Source organism: Hevea brasiliensis, chromosome 16 (genome assembly GCF_030052815.1).
Source record: "Hevea brasiliensis isolate MT/VB/25A 57/8 chromosome 16, ASM3005281v1, whole genome shotgun sequence".
Lineage (NCBI taxonomy): Eukaryota > Viridiplantae > Streptophyta > Magnoliopsida > Malpighiales > Euphorbiaceae > Hevea > Hevea brasiliensis.
Window position 1 is genome coordinate 66765206 of NC_079508.1, and position 18170 is coordinate 66783375.

General features: G+C 35.0%; 4 protein-coding genes across 6 annotated transcripts; 2 read left to right on the forward strand and 2 right to left on the reverse strand.

Annotated features, from left to right (window-relative positions):
* Positions 1-1894: 1894 nt before the first annotated feature.
* LOC110668705 (24.1 kDa heat shock protein, mitochondrial-like) lies at positions 1895-2901 on the forward strand. Its single transcript, XM_021830024.2, has 2 exons — positions 1895-2143; positions 2255-2901. The coding sequence occupies exons 1-2, from the start codon at positions 2032-2034 to the stop codon at positions 2632-2634; spliced, it is 492 nt and encodes a 163-aa protein (XP_021685716.2). The 5' UTR covers positions 1895-2031; the 3' UTR covers positions 2635-2901.
* Positions 2902-3808: 907 nt separating this feature from the next.
* LOC131174456 (uncharacterized) lies at positions 3809-5312 on the reverse strand. Its single transcript, XM_058137841.1, has 4 exons — positions 5075-5312; positions 4840-4921; positions 4324-4508; positions 3809-4221 (listed from the first exon to the last, which is right to left on the reverse strand). The coding sequence occupies exons 1-3, from the start codon at positions 5129-5131 to the stop codon at positions 4324-4326; spliced, it is 324 nt and encodes a 107-aa protein (XP_057993824.1). The 5' UTR covers positions 5132-5312; the 3' UTR covers positions 3809-4221.
* A 1954-nt stretch (positions 5313-7266) lies between these two features.
* LOC110668749 (uncharacterized) lies at positions 7267-12795 on the reverse strand. 3 transcript variants are annotated; one of them, XR_009144757.1, is made up of 16 exons: positions 12570-12795; positions 12221-12413; positions 12043-12094; positions 11902-11941; positions 11491-11538; positions 11111-11223; positions 10958-11023; positions 10728-10870; positions 10286-10346; positions 10138-10196; positions 9791-9895; positions 9114-9189; positions 8356-8468; positions 8055-8114; positions 7799-7965; positions 7267-7605 (listed from the first exon to the last, which is right to left on the reverse strand). XR_009144757.1 is itself a non-coding variant. In XM_058137840.1 (15 exons), the coding sequence occupies exons 1-15, from the start codon at positions 12655-12657 to the stop codon at positions 7860-7862; spliced, it is 1323 nt and encodes a 440-aa protein (XP_057993823.1). In that variant the 5' UTR covers positions 12658-12795; the 3' UTR covers positions 7635-7859. The 3 variants fall into 3 exon arrangements, 1 of the variants encoding a protein (XP_057993823.1); XR_009144758.1 differs by lacking the exon at positions 11491-11538; XM_058137840.1 differs by lacking the exon at positions 7267-7605 and having other exon boundaries at positions 7635-7965.
* A 2104-nt stretch (positions 12796-14899) lies between these two features.
* On the forward strand, positions 14900-17149 carry LOC110668704 (uncharacterized). Its single transcript, XM_058138478.1, has 3 exons — positions 14900-16172; positions 16238-16661; positions 16759-17149. Exons 1-3 carry the CDS (start codon positions 14900-14902, stop codon positions 17147-17149), a joined length of 2088 nt encoding a protein of 695 aa, XP_057994461.1.
* The last annotated feature ends 1021 nt before the right edge of the window (positions 17150-18170 follow it).

Genomic DNA, 18170 nt, shown 5'->3' on the forward strand with positions numbered 1-18170 from the left:
AATTAAAATTTAATTGCATTCAGAATACGAGAAAGGAGCACATGCTCATAAAAAGTTTGCGGACCGACGCTGTTTCATCGCATTGGTCTTCTTGCTACATAAAAAAGTAGGAGTAATTTTTATAGTCGGTATTTGAATTTTGTTTTATGTTTTATTTTTATTTTAAATTTTTATTTATTATTAAAAAATTTTAAATTTTAATATTATTTTACAAAGATCCTTTTAATATACTATGAAGTAGTATCTAAGTTTAAAAAAATATATATATATTAAATTTTTTTCGTCTTAACACTTTAAAAATGGACTATTTTAATTATCATTTAGATTTATCATACAAATATTAATGTCATCACAACAATCAACTTCTTGAAACTGTTTCTTTAGTTTAAAAGAATTTTTTAATTTGAAAATCTATTATTAAATATTAGAAGAATTTTTTTGAAATAAAATTAAAGTTTAAGGATTTTTTTATAATAAATTGAAGTCAAATAATAAAAGTGAAATAAAGGGCAATATTTAAAGATGAGTTATAAAAATTACCTAAAAGTAGGAATAACAATTATTTTTGAACCCACACTAATATTGATAATTTTTTTTTTTTGACCTCGTTTAGATTTCGATATTGTGTGAGATAAGTACAAAGAGGCGTATTACATGCTCCAAATCTTTCTTACACAATAATGTATTATTATTTTTTATTAAAAAATAATTTATTTATATATATTTATGTATTTAACATTATAATTTTAGAAAAAATATAAATATATTATTAAAAGTATAATGAAAATTTATATTTTTAATTTATAAATTATTTTTAATAAATAAATTTATATTATGCAATAAAAAATTTTTAAAAAAAAAAAGTATTCGCTGAGAAGCCCACCACGCCCCTCAATGGAAAAGGATCCACTCCAATCTCAAACTTTTGTGCGCCAGAAATGGAAGAAGTGTTCTCTGTTCTGTTGCCATTCTTGATAAAAAGAAGCACAAGTTCAGGATAATCTACACCGCTGGACAAACTATAAAACATTTATTAGTGTCATGAAGAAGTAAGTAAAAAGTTCATAAAGAGAAATATAATTGAGAAGCCAAGTAAAAAGTTCATCAAGAGAGTGATCCACGGCATGGTTATCGATGGATTAGGAATGCCAATGGTGCAGAGACTCCGTCTCCAATTTATAGAAGATTGGAGTCGAGATAGAGGGAGTTTTCCAATGGAAGATTATTATTATTTTTTTTTTATCATTATGCATTATAAATTTATTTACTAAAAAAATAAATTAAAAGTTTAAAATATAAATTTAAAATATGATTTTAATAATATACATATATTTTTTAATAAAATTATAATATTAAATATATAAATATAACAAAATAATTTATTTTTTAATAACATATATAATATATTATTATGTGAGAATTATGGGTTTCACCTTCTTTGCACAATATCAAAATCAAAATAGAATTGAAAAAAATGATTGAATTCAAAAACAATTGCCAAAGGATGGCAAAGTTGTAGCATAATTCATAACTAGAATTTCAAAATGAACCAAACAACAGAATTTCCCTTAATCAATTGCTTGAAATGGAGGATACATCAATCGTGCCCAAAGAGACCATTTTTTAAACGCCAATGGAGACGATGCATCAAGGATGGACAAGCATACTCCTGGTTACCTTTAATTTATGATCAAAATCAGAGTGACATGTGTGCGACCTCTGTTTCTTATCCGCTAATCATCAGCCCTCCACCATTGGATAGCCGTGAGAAAATATGAAAGAAATCAGATAGATGGCAGAGATAGCATAGGTAGGACATACTCACCAGAGAAACGGAGACGCGTGACGAAAATTATTAAAAAATGTATAAAAGCGACAAAGTGACGCGTGTTACCGCATCCGCGTCCTTTTTCAACTCTGGCCTTGCCCTGTACAATCACCTTCGTATTCACTGCTCCGTTTTCACATTCACAGAGAGAGTACGGTCTCTAAAACCCTAGCAAAAACCCTAGAACCGGATCTTTCTTTGCAATGGCTTCTGCAGTGCCTCTCACCAAGCCCTTCTCCTATCGAACCAAGCGCATTTCCACTCACGACCCAGATATGGGTCCGCAGCTTCCAATCCCCATACCCGTCGCCACCGGTAACCCATTTCTCTAGTATTGATATATTCGTTAAATATTGGTGTAGATTTGAGATATTTGGCTCTGTTTATTTCTTGTTTTGGTAACTTTATATTGTTGCTTTGTACTAGGTACTTATAAGCTGGTCTACCTGGACTCTCTTCTGGGTGGTGGACTGAAATTCCTCCCTGACGTGAAAGAGGATGAAGATGCTCTGTACATGAAGATGAACATGCCAGGCGTCGGGAAGGAAGGAGTGAAGCTGTGGATGGACATGGAGTGTCTGCACATCAAGGGAGAAGAGAGCAAGGAGGATGCTGAAGATGAGTATGATTTCAAGGAAGAGAAGAAACCCAAGAAGTACTTTTACGAATGCCAAATGGCTCCTGAGCTTTACCAGACTGACAAGATCAAGGCTCTTATGAAGAATGGCGTGCTCAAGATTGTGGTTCCTAAAGTCAATACCCAGGAAGAAGAGAAGGAAGGTGTGACTCGGATTAAGGTTAATTGAAAGCTTGAGAGAATGACGCGGTTCTGTTGGTCTTTGATATGCTGATTTTGTTTTTGTTTTCTTGCCACGAATAAGAGCTGAATGCATATATGGGTTTTTGGTATATGAGCACAAGAACTTTGTTCAGTGCTTTTACTTCTGCGTTTCAAGTTTTAAAGGGAAACTTTTGGTTGTTTGATGCTTTTCTTAAGACTGTATATGTTCTTGTTGCTTGTTTGATTATCCTCTGTGAATGGGTATCCAAGTTCTAGTATGTTGTTCGATTAATTTCTTTCATTTTGAGTTTCAAGGGGTTAAACAATGGAGAAAACGGTCACCTCACCTCACATGCAAAAGTGGCCGCTTGGCTTTCGCTGTGAAAGGCGGGCTGCCGAAATTGTCACTACCGCATTAGCTATTTGTTCTTCTGTTTGCATATCTATTTGGCAGGCTTATAAACAAAAATTTAATAGCATATGCCTATTGAGTTCTTCCTTGGGCTAATTTCTTTTGTTTCCCCTTTCACCCTCAATGACTTTTTCTGATAGTTTATCTCTACTAAAAATTGAGAAAGAAAAAAGAAAAACTCACACGACCTTTGGTACTTTACATCTATGTAATTCCTCTCTTTAAAAAAAAAAAAAAAAAAGAAATCCTCTCCAAACAGCTTCGATGTATGGCGCTTTGTAGCATTTGGGACTATGGTCTCCAAATCCTAGCCTGAGGAGTGAGGAGGGTGATGAGGCAGGTTGGGTTTTCGGGTGCAAATAAAGGATTGGTGTTTGTTAGTTCCTTTTTCTTTATATAATTAGTGAATGAATTTTACTATGGATTTGATGGAGAATCTTGTGTTAAAGACTTAAGAACAGGGAATGAAATTAATATTTCATAACCATTTTTGTTTTATTTTTGAATTTTGGTCCATCATTTCTCTCATTGCCGTTTTTGTTTAATCCAAGTCAATCCAGTACAATTGCTAATGCAAATTGTAATGGGTTATGAAGTAGACGAAGACACCACATATTTTTGGTCTTTTGTTTTCTCTTTAAAGCCATTAATTTGCTCGTGTTTATCCAAATTGAAGAACATTAATCTCCATCGCGGTGATATCATCATATCACTGCATTACATGGTATGATAAATTAATATAATAGAAATAATTATAATTACTTTTTTTAAAAAAATTTAATAGATATACTCTATAATTTTTCGTCTATATAAAAAAAAATAATTTTACTTAAACACCATAATTATGATTGTTTATCATATGTTGGGACCTATTCACTCCTACATATATAAATATAATGAGTTTGTCCTTTTATATATGCTATATCCTATATGAAACTACAGAAATAATATATAATTTTTCCTATGGAGAGCAAGAAAATCTACGACTTTTTCCCCCAGTCCAGTACTGGGTTAAAGGCAAATGCACTATTTCAGCCCATAGCTTACAACATGAAGCAAAGCCTTGGGGCCCATTTCCAAGCAACCCACTTTAAACCCGTTCCTGTCAAGGGTCAACCTTTTTCCAGTTCTGATGCTCACCCTCAGGCCTCAACAATTCCTCAGCCTTTATGGGATTTATCTCATTTTCACTTGCTTTGACTTTCATTAAAAAAAAAAAAAAAAAAGATCACACATAATAAAGTCTGATGTTTCATTTTTTCATGACAAGTGAATAGGTAACAGGAAAGAGAGAAGTCATACTTAATCAGCAATTTGTTTCCTGAAGCAAGATGCTACAAATGATCCCAAGAGCAATTTTAGTGGACAACAACGCTCTTTGTTCATTTCGCATTTAAAATAATCATCTTCCTCCTTCTGTTGATTTCTGCAATTCCCTTTTACAATAACTTGTTTCTCTTTCACATCCACTGTATACTCTCTTAATCCTGCAAATTTATGCATTTCAATTAAAAACCAGAGCTTGTCTGGCAACGACTCTTCAAATACTCCTCCTTCTTACTTGCAATATCTTACGCAAATTATACCGTTAAAAATTTTAAAAATTCATGTATGAATTGACTCCATGACCAACAGATTTGTTGTAATTTTCAAAGTAATGATATGAATTATCATAATGTCATTAGAAATTTCTTTTATCACTTGTGAATTTTGTGAAGTCCATTTTGATTATGAGTTAAAATGACTTCAAAAGGAAAAAAAATCAATACAGTTCTATGTCAATGGCAGTTAAAACAATGATGGGATTGAACTCCGAACCAGTCATCTTTGACATAACTCGGGTAACTCTTTGTTGACATCGTGCACATCCCATGCTTCCAGACATCACAATAACCTGAAACTAGAAAAGGAACAAACATCGCAGACAGGAAGATGGTAAGTCCTCAAATTCAATTCTGATATAATTGCAATTAAATATCAACAATATTGATCTCTACATCATTATGAACCAGAAACTGACAACCATGGAAAGCTTAAGATGTAATTAACATACTGTGGGCAGCGTCAGATCCTCAAAATACATGAGAGATTTATTAGATAATGTTACCATTGCAGCATCCCAACTGAGCTCTCTTGCCCTGTGATGATTACCAGCTCTAGTCTGGTCTTCTCCGACTCCCTTTCTGTACTGAGATTACCTCGTTTATATCCACGACCAAACCTCCATTATGTTTCAGCTTATTATAATCACCTCTACCTTACCCAAATGTGACAGACAATGACAGATATCTAAGCAACAATAAAACTAATAATTTAAGAATTTAAAAAATCTGAATTCAACTTAATGCTCGTCAGCGACTTTGTTTTGAATAATATTAATTTTAATTCTTCTTTTGCAAGTTAACTACTAATAATTGCAACTTGTACTTCCAAATCTTTGGCTTGATAGGGTTTCTTTGCCAAATTTTGCACGTTAATGCCCTTGCTTTTAACGATTGTGGGTTCCATGTTCTAATCTACCCTTACCTGTAGAAGATAAGATGGGGAAGTGGGAACAATAATTAGAAAATTTTGTTGGTCTAACGGCCAGTGGAATAAGCATGGACAAATTGATACATTAGGAGATGAGACAGTGCTTTGTTGGAGGATTTGTCGTTTGTTTGCCTACTAATCAAATGGAACCTCCATTATTTAAGCATTGAACAAATCTTTTTTGTAGTAAAACCTGGTAAAAGGGGGCCAGCTGACCAGTTCAGATCACCAATTCACCTAGTTTAGGGTATCCAACTGAACCTTTTCAAAAGCATACGTTCATTGTATTTATGGAAATACTTGCAAGCTACATACATCAAAAGTCAGAATATTAACCAAGTCTTAACGTGAGCAATGCAGGTATGATATAAATTGAACTAGTATCCCAATTCCGTAACTCACTTGGAGCCATCCAGTTATAGCTGTTTTATTTATTTATTAAAAAATAAAATGAGGAAAAATCGGAAGCACTTTTGGCTCAATGGGTAACAATAATTTAAGAATCCGCTTATTTGGTCCATTTTGCAGCGACACAGAGCACCTTGCCATGGCCAATTTGCACTATGGAATTCTCAACGCCTCGGGAGTTTCTCTCAAAAACCCATGTCAAGAAATTCTTCACTGTAACACCACCCAATTACAATCTGTGCACTACTAGTACTACAAACATACAGATCTGTCTACAACAGAGACAAAATGCTTCACTTACCATTCATATAAAAGCTAGCAACAAAATTCTCCAGAATGAAGTGGACAGAAAATGCGGCTGTTCTCTTATGTGGTTCTGGTTTGCACTGATACATATTAAAATGGAATCACCTGGATTTCTGATCCAAAGGCTTGATGATCAACAGCAGAGTTATGCACTCATATGATACTTCCAATTAAATTATGGCAGATTTCAAATATCAGAATAGAATCGTAAAGCACAGATTTATCAGATGAGTTAACAGAATCCTCAAACAAGTAGGCTACGCATCGCCATGGATTAATTATTCATATGACACAGCTGAAAGCTCCATATTTTGATTCTTTCAGTTTTCTTGTGGTATTCAAAACACAAAAAATAAGTCCTCAAATTCAGCATGTACAAGAGAACAAAGCACCAGATTTTCCAGACAATGAAGCCAGCTAAGAGGCTCTTAATCAAGCCATATAAGATAAAAATTCAACTCAACTCAACTAAGTCTTTATCTCAAAAATTTAAAATCAGCTATATGAATTCACTTTCTCCACTTTAAACGATTTTAAGTTAAATCCTCAGATCATGTTGTACTACTCTCCTCCAAATCAATTTAGGTCTACCCATTTTTTTCTTTCTATCCTCTAACCTAATTAACCTAATTAAGATAGCACAACAAATATTATTGCAGGATTAACAAACAAATTAATATGCTTACCAAGAGGCCAAATTTCATGCTTATTAAAACTCTTAATTTGAAAACACATCAATAAATTCTCAAACAATTCAGCTCAGAAGAGTCCGGATCCCTGCAATTCCAGAAAAGTAACTGGGAGATTTCTACCTTCTTTAAAAGGCACTTGACACCTAGACCGTTTGCAAGGTGAACGGGGCCGATTGGCCATTCCCTTTTATTTTCTAACATTTTTGAAATCTTAGTTATATAAGGACTTCAAAAACTCAAAAGGATGACTATAATAAAAAGGATCATTGGGTTACAGTTAATTTGATTTTAATCAAAAGCAGGCAAATAAATCGAAACAGTTTTAAGTAATAAAATTCAATCAAAATTCACATTACTTTTTAATAATTCTTCCCAAACGGAAACTTGAATCAACATCGCTTTGCTGCCAATGGGAACCCACAAAAGTATATATAAACAAAATCTATGGAGTTTCTAAATAAGCTTAGCATGGAGCACTGCTACTCTGTGATTGATGTGAAGTAGAAGAAACACACACACACAATGCATCTTCTACAGCTATATCTGAATTTGTCCAGATAACAGCCGATTTTGCTGTTGGAATTATCAATATGGGAAGAAAGCAAACATTCAGCTGCAATCCTCAATAGCTGGGGCATACTGATGCCTGTCATCAAAGAAAATAATAAGAAACCCTTGGAAGTTGGAACTTTCAGATACCTTCCTATTTTAACAGTGATAATGGGCAAACAATATTACTGAAAGCATGATCCAATTCATGCTACACTACTGAATGTGATATATTTCGGACTTTCTTATATTTAGCAAATCCATCACACAGCTCAGTATCAGTGTAGCACCTGGCATAAATAGGGAGGCTATTGTAATTTGTAAGGTAATAGTTTGCCCTCGAGCACCCTATCAGAAAATGAAGTCATTAAGCTGAATATGTTTGTTATTCTCTGCATTCTTATTAACGATATATGCTCCATCCTCTATGTCAACATTCAAGCAATTCATCCTATGCCTGCAGCAACCAACAGCCACAAGCAAAGTAGTGGTGAGTAGGACAACACAAGAATAAGAAAATATGGCAGCTTATGTCACTAGACGCACCATTCAAAGTGATCTTCACAGCAAACAGAACCCCAGATCATTGATAATCCAGCTCCTTTCCTGCAATCAGTGAAGTAGCAAACACAAGGATGCTTTTAATCAGTAAAAAGACATAACAAGAATCAATGATTTTCTCCTAGAGATGTTCTATGAAAAAAAGCGTGGCCTCAAAAACAGCTGGTGACACAAAAGGTTAAGAAACCTTGATTCAGCTTTATCAAAACAGTAATGGGAAGCCATAAGTTCCCCGATGTTGGTCATAAAAATGTGAATAATGGTTGTGGAAAGATCCATAACATACCAAGTTGCAGTATGCATATCATAGAACTTGTCAAAAGCTTTATCAAAACAGTAATGGCAAGCCATAAGTTCCCTGATGTTGGTCACCCTGCATGTTGATTTGCAGCATTTCACCTGCAGGGGTTATATGTGACATTATTAACTACAATGTGTTTTTGTATGTTTGTTTCTTATTCATTTTTAATGAATCATTGACACACTGTGTCCAAGTGAAATGCAACTAATAATGCACCCCTTTACACAACAAGGGCTCACCTAACTTGGGAAATGTTATCAAAATTGAAAAGATCATCAGTTGTATAATACGCAAGGCAGTATCTACATGCTATACATATTTCTGCATTATGCTTTATTTGGACCTTCGACCATGGAGCAGGGGCAGAAAATATAACTTCTCATGTTATAAAGACATGAGGTAAAACTCAAATGAGTATAGCAATGCAGCACTTGAATGTTACAAGCAGAAATTAGATTTTATACTAATCACAAGTACATATTAGAATCTTCAGCTTAGCTAAATATATCTCATCAAAGTAATGGATCTTTGAGAGAATAAAACAAGCCCTTAGTCAGGGTACTATTCAAAATCAATATTAGGTTTCTATATTGCTGACCTCAAAAACTTTAAAATTATCAAAACCAGCCCAGATCGTCTTGTGTCTAATGATTATATACACAATGCAAATCAAGTCACTAGCAAAGAATTACAAGTAATATGAACCTAAATATAGAGTGAACGGTAGTTAAAGATATATTTACCAAACGTTTAAGTTTATGAGAGTAATATTGCTGATGGCTTGGATGTGTCCTTATATGCTCATCCAAATGACCAGCACTGAAATGGAAGCCAATATAAGCCCAGTCTATAAATAACATCAAACCATATTAATTTTGCTAGGCAAAGCAAAGAATCAACTGCTTATCATATAACATAACAATCATGTTGCCTTCTATCAAGCTCAAGCAGTATAACATCCATCCTTTCCCTGGAATATATATATACATGCTTTCACTGCGCTTTCATAGCTCAAACAAACAAGAAAACATATTGATCAACTGCTTTACATCAAATACTGTAAACACCCATCACCTTTCCCATTCATTAACAGCTAAGGCACACAACTAATATAATGGCAAATATCCTACAGTTCCACTAACTGAAAATGCGTTCTTAATTGACTTATGGAATTAACTACCAGCCATCAATCACTCAGAAGAATCTGATACTATATTGTGCAAATTACTTGACATCCAAATTATACAAATAACGTAGAGCAACTAGAGAGAGAGAAAATAAAAGAAGAAGGGGTTGGCGGAGGGGGGGCCGTGGTGCCTGTTGAGACCATGAAAAGCAGAAATGATAGGAGAACAACAGAATATAATCCCAAATTAAGAAATCTAACAATAGCTGATAATGAGATACAAGTTGTGCTTACTTGTCACAAAGGACTGCACTACAATGAAGGCATGTTGCCAAACTTAAAGAACTGCGGCATACATTGCAGTTTGCTGCTGACAAATTTTTACCTATCTGATGACATCTGCAAAGACATAGAGAACCAAGAAAATAATGCTGAGTTATCCATGAATTTCTCAAAGGATTAAACATAAAGCAGATAAATATAAATAAACTTTTCCTGCTTAGTCATTTATTCAGCAAGTGCTTTCCAAATTATATTCATGGTTTGGTGGAAAGCAGTAATCAAGAGCAATCAGGCAGAATTTGACTCATAGTCATAATAAGAGTGTAGCAAGAAAATGTCGAATAATGTAATGTACAGACCTTCTGTAAAGTCCAAGAAGATCTTTGCATATTGGATTCTTGTTCTGCCCTTCTGACACCTACATGCAGAGGTAAAATGAGTAAGCTAAACTAAAACATATTTCATAATATAGGTGACATTAATATTAAGTAAAATACAGTAACAAACCTGGTTACATGTTGTCACCAAACAATCTTCTGCAAGGTGACCAGGCCTCTGGCATTTCCAACTACAATGGCACAATCACAACCGAAACAAATAACTGTTCTGAACATATTATTGCATGTATTCACAGCAATAAGAGTTTTCTGGTCCTACCAAACCCACAACTACGAAGCGCCCCACCCCCCCCCCCCCCCCCCTTCTCTCCCTAAAAAAAAAAAAGGAAGAAGAAAATTCCCTTCTTTCAAGGAAGATTGCAAAACCCATTTGGTTTTGCTGTGCAGCAGTTGGGATTCATGCCCCAGAATCCACAAGTGCAAAATTAAAAAGACTAAATAAGGAGGCATTTGCACATTCTTTTCCCTCATAGCATCAACTCTTACATAATGCATTTTTGAATCTTGAAAAAAATTTATCTATAAATATTATCAATCACCGTCAAACATACCACTTGTAAGTACAAAGATTAGATCTCTTCTTGGACCAGCAATTGTGGTTATAATCCCAAGTGTCCTCCCCAAGCTCAGGCATTGATGACGTACATTTAGGTCCAGAAGAAGGATGATCTAGCTTTTGGTTGCTTAACTCACGCTGAAACATAAAATTGAAAGAAGTTAGGATATCAGCAATCGCAAGGACAAGCTCAACATCACAAAAAAGTTCACAATGCAAAAGCACCTTAGCAGGTTTAAGCCTTTGTAAAAGTTCAGCTTTGCATTCTAGACTGCAGATATCATCATCAGTCTATTAAGAAAGATAGACATATATAGGTCAGCAAGTAGATGAAAGAGAAGGAATGTTTTAAAAAGTAAAGTATTAGGTTCCCCATACCTCATTGCATATATATTCTCCATATTTTCCACATACCACACAAACAGGTTCTGCTGGGGCAGGAAACCGTTGCTCACTTCTAGTCTTGATCTCTTCAACTTCATTTGTGAGGCCTAAAGAGGAACAAATGAATAAATCATCATAATCAATGACAAGTATATAATCATGAGTCACAACTGCCTAGCACCTGGCAGGACAGTATTATGAATGCAACTACAACCAGTTTGTCACTTATTATTCAGAATTTTTCACTGTTTAGGAAAGATTAGGGAAATCTACCAGAGCCATTTAGTACACACGACAAATTTCAATGAGTGATTATAGACAAATCTGTCAAGACAATGATTAAACAAATTGTAAACAGATATCCGGAAACAAACCAGAATGTTGGGTGCCCTCCTCATCAGATTCTGAAGCACTTTCATCGCCTGAGTTTTTATGGACAAAATATGTCAATAATAGATATGCTCAACACTCTCTCCCTACAAAATCAGACCAAGATGAATAACGCACTTAATTCCTATTTCTTTCTACCCTTCGTCACTCCCTAGTACAATTCCTCCCATTCACACAAAAAGTAAGAGAGGGAGAGAGAGAGAGAGAGAGAGAGAGAGAGAGGGGTGGGAAATAAGGATAGAAGGAAAAACGGGAGGAAGAGAGAGAGAGAGAGCAATTCATTTAATTGTGAGTCAATTCCAGCTGCCAACAGGAGTATAATGTATGCCAAAATGGATTTCAATCATCGAAATACAAATCACATGTTAACTGTATGTAATCAGAAAGGTACCTACTTCCATAGTTTAACAAATTTAAAACCGAACTAGAAGTTCCCTGCAACAACAAATAGTAAGCTTCAGTACTGGTGAGGGAAAAAAAATCTTTTAAAAATTCAAAGCTTACATAAATTTCAATTGCAACAATTATTGAATTACCAAAACATCAGCAGTTAATGGTTCGTAAGGATGAGATGACCTCACTTCCTTCCTGTTCATGCCACAAACACAGAGATCATTTGAACTCTTTATCATCTCGAGAAATTAAAAGAGGGGGGAAAAAGTTCGAAAATGTCAAATTAAATTAAAATAGATAAAATAGAGTTTTAAGTTTTACCTTCTCTTATCTATGTAATCCTGGTGAGTCATCGGTCCATCATGCTCTTCGACTTCACCACGCTTATAAGACCGTGGATTTTCCGTCGAGCAGCGTTTCTGACCAGCCTTTTTGCAGCCGCGTCTATCATTCCCTTCATCACGGTATTGTTGCTCTTGGGTCACAAGGGCACTCCCAGTTGCGACGTTATAAGCTGAAAATTGGGCAAATTATTGATTGGCAATCATGAAGCTTCATTAAGATCATATATTACTCAGTTTTCTTTCGGCTTCCCGGGGTTTTCTTAGAATCCTAAAAGAAATCAGATTTAGAAAAATGAAAAAAATGGGAATTGAAGTGCAATTGATACCTTGGAGATTTTGAAGAACAGAAGAGAGACTGAAGTCCTTTTTGTAAGAGATTGAAGGATTCTTGTAGAAATTCGTCCTCGTCCCCATTCTATCTCTTCTATTTTGGTGCGAATGCTATTACGATTTCACGGTTCAGAGAGAGTGCCTTTGGAAAGAAAAGAGAAAACGGTGCGTTTGGTAAAGGGCGAGGGAGAGAACCACAAACGCCTTCGTACTTCGACTCATTAATTTTAAAAGAGCTATTATCTCATATAAATAATTTTTGAGAAATTCTTGTATATTATTGTTTTACTAAATTAAATTTCGACCCAAAAAAATTATAATTGTTTAAAAAATATAAATTTTATTTTTAAAAGTTAAAAATAAAATTTTAACTAATTATTTATTTTTAATTTAAAATTATAATATATGTCATTTTTATATAAGTGATATACGATTTAACATGATCAACACAACTTAATACATAAATATTAAATTATTTCTATCAATGACTTCTTTTTATTTAATTAAATTTTTATATATTAACTAAGAAATATATTGCTTTAATGATACAATTATATGTCTTATTACCAATTTTATCCTCAAATTTTAGAATTAATTTTATTTTTGATAATCTTATATTGCTAGTAAATCTCAAGGAGTCTTGTTTGACATAACATGATGAAATGAATAAATTAATATAATTTTACTTTGCAAGTAAAATGCTTGATGAAAAAAAATTTTAAGTTTTTATAATTTTTTTTCAAATTTTGATAAGAAATGTTAATGTTTGATAATTTTAGCTTTATTTAAGAAATTAATAACAATTTTAGTAGTTAGTAAAAATACATTTTAGTAATAATACTTCACTATTAATTGAATAATTTTTTTTTATTTTTTTCCTGTATTTTATTAGTAAAAATGAAAAATTATACTGAAAACATTTCTTTACAACTCGTTTAGGTTCCTTTACTATCATCAGCTTATTTGGAAAATATGAAAAAATTGAACCACAGTAGACTGGGTTTATTTGGTCTCACTAGTCGGCTTCGTTTATTTGCAGCCCCTGAGATTTCTTCTTCTTCTTCTTCTTTTTTTTTTTTTTTTTTTTTTACAAAGAAATTCATTCAAGAAGCCATTAAACAGGCATAGATAATGTTACAAAATGAACTTGAGAAAGGATTGATCGTGATGAAAGGCTTTCTTGGCTAAGCTATTAGCAACATGCCTAAAAACAAAATGTTCTAAAGGCTCAGAAACGTGCATGATGTATAGAAAAATGCCCTGGATTGGGAGGGGGATTTCAGAACCTTGAAGAGCCTTAATAACTATTAGAGAATCCCCTTCAAGATTACTTTGTGCTAGAATTAATGCTTCTCTGCATGCCAGTCCTTCCAAAATTAACGGGTTAAAAATACCTTGGAAGTGGCGACAATTCCAGCCCAGAGGAGAGGAAAGCCCCTCCGGTCTCTAGCAATTGCAGAAGAAATGCCTGATTTCAGCTGATTACTCACTACACCATCAAAGTTGATTTTTATGCAATTTTTAGGTGGAGGAGACCAGCTTGACGGTTCTGCCTGGTGAGCAGAATGCTGATTCTTCAATGCTCCTTGGGATGATATTAACTCCTCATAGGCACTGGTAGCAGCAAAAATAACTTTTTTGCATTGCATGGTCCGCATATTACTTCAAACATCGACATTGCGGCTAGCGCATGATACCTTATAGTTTATATCGAATGTTCAAAAAAATTTCAATGTTTGGGTAAATGCGCTCACTAAGCTTAATAACATATCTAATGGCACCATCAAGATAATTCATCCAAATTGGCATTATAGTTTAAGTACAACTGCTCCATTATATAATTCATTAGAATAAAATCAATTTCGCTTATCAACGACTACACTTATTGCTTAGTGGCAGTCGCATGATAACACGGCTTACCAAAAACAAACAACCAACTTGTGCCAGTGGGACTTTAAAGCTAAAGTTGAAAGAACCTATCAGCAGGCCCCCAATAAATTGACAGGTTATCCAACAAATCAACTTGGTTTTCTAATATCAATCAGCCACCACCACTCAAAAATACACTGACCCAATGACCTATCCATAATTCCAAATAGTGGCTATAATGTTCTGCTTGACTTTATTACAAATGGCAAGATTTTCACCTGCCCTTAAGAATGAAGCCAGAATCATTCAGTAGTCATCGGTTTTTTTTTTTTTTTTTGTTAAATAGAAATAAATTCAGCCGTGGACAAAACTTATTCGCAACAAGTGCAAATTCAAAGCAACTTCACCGACCTTTTTAGCAATCAAGAGGGGATTAGAAGTAAAAGAAAACATAGAGATGGGTAAGATCGGTTGCAGTGTTGACGGAAACCTGAATGAAGCAAAGTTCAGTGAGCCTCTTCCATGGATTGGCATCTATATAGCAGTAGCAACTCTCGCCTGTGCAATTATGATGGCTGCAGATCTCATCCATGGCATCCACTGTAGAAAATTGTGGTTTCCTAGCAAGTACTCCTGCCTTAATGCCACTTCATTGACCATAATAGCTGTGGCGATCAAACTGTCAGTGGATCTAAACACCCCAATGCCTCGCCACATTGATCAGCTTGCAAAACTTAGCAGCAGTGCCTTGATCTGTACACTGATGGGTAATTCTATGCCTTCTCTTGGAATCATGGAAAACAAAGAAATCTTGATGAATATTATGGCTCTGGGAATACTTGTTATTACTGTTATTGTTAATACCTGCATCCAATTAGGCACTGGTGTGGTCTATCTTTACTGGAAAGAGCATGCATTAATCATGTTTCTCATGCTTGTTTTGCTTGTAATCTTGAGCTTTTCAGCTTTAACAGTGCCAACTACAAAGAAATATTTAGAACTTAAGTACAAGAAGAAATACAAAATGGCTGCGAAAGAATGCTCAAATGAGTGTGACAGTGCAGTGCATAAGAAACTAAGACAAGATCTAATGAAGTACTGGATGATGGCTCATACCTGCAGCCCCCAGTTTGTGCTGGGGCGTTCAGTTACATGCACTGCAGCAGGTGCACTGTGTCTCCTGAGTGCCATGACTTTAGCTGAGGCCATGCTGGGATCATACTTGATGCCCGGGTCATTTAAATTTTGCAATGGGGAGTCTGACTATAAATGGTCGACCATCTTGGTTCTCATCATACAGACCATCGCAATAGTAGTTGGTACCATTGCTCCTGCAATTAGATGGTTTACTGCTATAAATTTCAGGTGCCCATCAACAGGGAAGAAAAGCAGGAAAGAATTCAGAGTAGAAAAGAACTGGACCCAGTTCTTAGTAGAGATGAAAGAGTGCCCTTTTACCATAAGAATCCAGAGCAGGCAGTGTCGGAAACTTGCCCATGGTGCAAAAGATCGAATTTTGGATTTGTGTATCGCAATGCAAATCGGAATCGTGTTGGCAAGCAAAGTTATTAGATTCATTTCGATATACTTTATAAGCAGGATTTTGTTATTCTGCATGTGCTGCAAAAAGTTGATCTGGTGCAAATCCAACAACACATCAATTGACTCAGGATCAGACTCGCAGCCCAGCTCAAAACCAGATCTTAGCCGTTTTGTTTTGCATCTCGAAGGTGAGAATGAACTAGTTGAAATGATGATGAAGAACAACTGTGATGCTACTGATCACTGGATACAGAAGGGGGGGAAAAACAGCCCAAGCATCTCCTAGAATTGTTGGACAAATCATCATCAGGACTCCATGGAGTGAAAGAATTTGATAGTGACCTTGTTCTCTCTCTAGATAATGAAGAACCTCCACACTGTTGGGCTCTTCCTGTAGTGACTCTAACAGCCATTGCAATTGCAATTCCGAACACCAGCAGTTGTTTACGTAAGCAATTGATGCGCAGTGTACATGAAGGCCTTGTGTATGTCAAAATCATAGAAGAAAACCTCCATGCACAAAGAGACATGACTAACATCAGGAAGGCAGCATATACTGTGTGGCTAGGAGTTGATCTCTATCATAAATGGCTAGATGTGGATCTTAATAGAATGTATTTCCAAGCAGGAAGTACAAAGGAAATACTCGAAGGGCTTGCTGATGCAGCAAAGAATAAGTATGTGGAATTTAAGAAGACATGTGAATCAATGTCTACTAAAGGAAAGCCATTCAAAGTGGCCCATAATGGTACTGGCTGCTAATTCCATGTATAGAATAAGCCAAACTATTCTGCAAAATTATGAAAGAAACAGCATTCAGAGCAGTGAGAAATTATTTGAAGCACTAACTGTCATGATCTCAGATATATTAGGTGCTTGTCTCACCAACTTACAACATATCATATCCCTCAAGTGTTTTAGCAGCTCAGTCGAATTACGGGAAGAAAGTGTGCGGTATGCAGTTTTCCTTCTTGGTAAAACGGAAAAGATCCTGGAACTTGTAAACCAGAAAACACTTCCTAGTTTGGGTCCTGAAGAAATGGCATGCATTAATAAGTGGCGTGCATTGCACAAGCCAAAGAATCAGTTGCACTTCCCTGCATCTTCAACAGAAAGTGACACTGCTTCTTCCAGTTTGATGGACTTGCACTTAACCATTGAATAAAAAATATAAACCAGGAGGTTGCAATAAAAGCAGCTTATTATTATGTTTTTTTTTTTTTTTTGCCAAAGCCTATTATTATGCAGAACTTCCAGCTTTTGTTTTCTGTATACATTTTAAGTAAACAATTGTAACCACTTTTTGAGACATAACATATTTTATTCAGTTGTAGCAGACCTTCGTCTCTACATCTACAACTTTCAACATATTCGGCTATGTTAGAACGTTCCAAAGCAAGAGCTAAGCAACCACAGCAAAATTCAGCACCACCACCACCATCGGATCAATGAAATAAAAATGAAACAAGCAAATAAATGTCCATCGGATCAGGATTCCAGATGTTAATTTCTTTTTTGTTTTTTCAAATGATAATAGCAGTTAATAAATCTTGTATTAAACAAACGTGCAAAGTATAACTCAAGCCAATTACCAATAGAATCTTTGAGAATTTAGTGAACCATAATCATAAATCAGCATCAATAAGCTCCACCATGCATATCACTATAGAAGCTAATGTTGGTTGAAATGGTTAATATGCACACCAGAAATGCAAGGGAAAAGCAGAACAAGAAATGCACAGGATAAGCAGAATGAGTAAAAGGGTTGTGTGGAATTCCACTGGAAACCAAGTTGAAGATTTCGGATGAGACCATTTTAGTGCAGCCAAATCCAACTGAAATCAATCCATAAAGCATATGCAAAAGGGGTAATTGAAACTTTTATTAGCTGGCAGTCACCTTCGTGTTGAATCTTTCGACAAACATGTAATCTTGCAACCTGTTACTGTTAATAATGTGAAGTATACGAGGCGTTTAAAAATTCTACGTTGTCCACTAAAACACAAAACTCGTAACATCGGAGTTATGCTGGCAATTCAACGCTTCCAGTTCTGATGAAGAAATTACGGATCTACTACACTCCGGGAAAGATTAAAGGGTCATTTTTCTTAATTTTCCAATCGCTCAGAGACAAAACCAAAAGTCTAAAATGAATTTGCACATAAATTAAACATTGAGACAAGAGA

Excerpts from the sequence above, each read along its gene's own strand:
- LOC110668705 (XM_021830024.2), top strand. The coding sequence starts at position 2,032 with ATGGCTTCTGCAGTGCCTCTCACCAAGCCCTTCTCCTATCGAACCAAG. Across the intron at positions 2,144-2,254 it reads CCCCATACCCGTCGCCACCG|GTACTTATAAGCTGGTCTAC; the intron begins GTAACCCATTTC and ends GCTTTGTACTAG.
- LOC131174456 (XM_058137841.1), bottom strand. The coding sequence starts at position 5,131 with ATGGTAACATTATCTAATAAATCTCTCATGTATTTTGAGGATCTGACG. Across the intron at positions 4,922-5,074 it reads AGGATCTGACGCTGCCCACA|TTTCAGGTTATTGTGATGTC; the intron begins GTATGTTAATTA and ends TTCCTTTTCTAG. Across the intron at positions 4,509-4,839 it reads AGTTATGTCAAAGATGACTG|GATTAAGAGAGTATACAGTG; the intron begins GTTCGGAGTTCA and ends ATAAATTTGCAG.
- LOC110668749 (XM_058137840.1), bottom strand. The coding sequence starts at position 12,657 with ATGGGGACGAGGACGAATTTCTACAAGAATCCTTCAATCTCTTACAAA. Across the intron at positions 12,414-12,569 it reads TGTTCTTCAAAATCTCCAAG|CTTATAACGTCGCAACTGGG; the intron begins GTATCAATTGCA and ends CCCAATTTTCAG. Across the intron at positions 9,896-10,137 it reads CTTCTTGGACTTTACAGAAG|ATGTCATCAGATAGGTAAAA; the intron begins GTCTGTACATTA and ends ATGTCTTTGCAG.
- LOC110668704 (XM_058138478.1), top strand. The coding sequence starts at position 14,900 with ATGGGTAAGATCGGTTGCAGTGTTGACGGAAACCTGAATGAAGCAAAG. Across the intron at positions 16,173-16,237 it reads TTTTGTTTTGCATCTCGAAG|AAGGGGGGGAAAAACAGCCC; the intron begins GTGAGAATGAAC and ends CACTGGATACAG. Across the intron at positions 16,662-16,758 it reads GCTGATGCAGCAAAGAATAA|AATAAGCCAAACTATTCTGC; the intron begins GTATGTGGAATT and ends TTCCATGTATAG.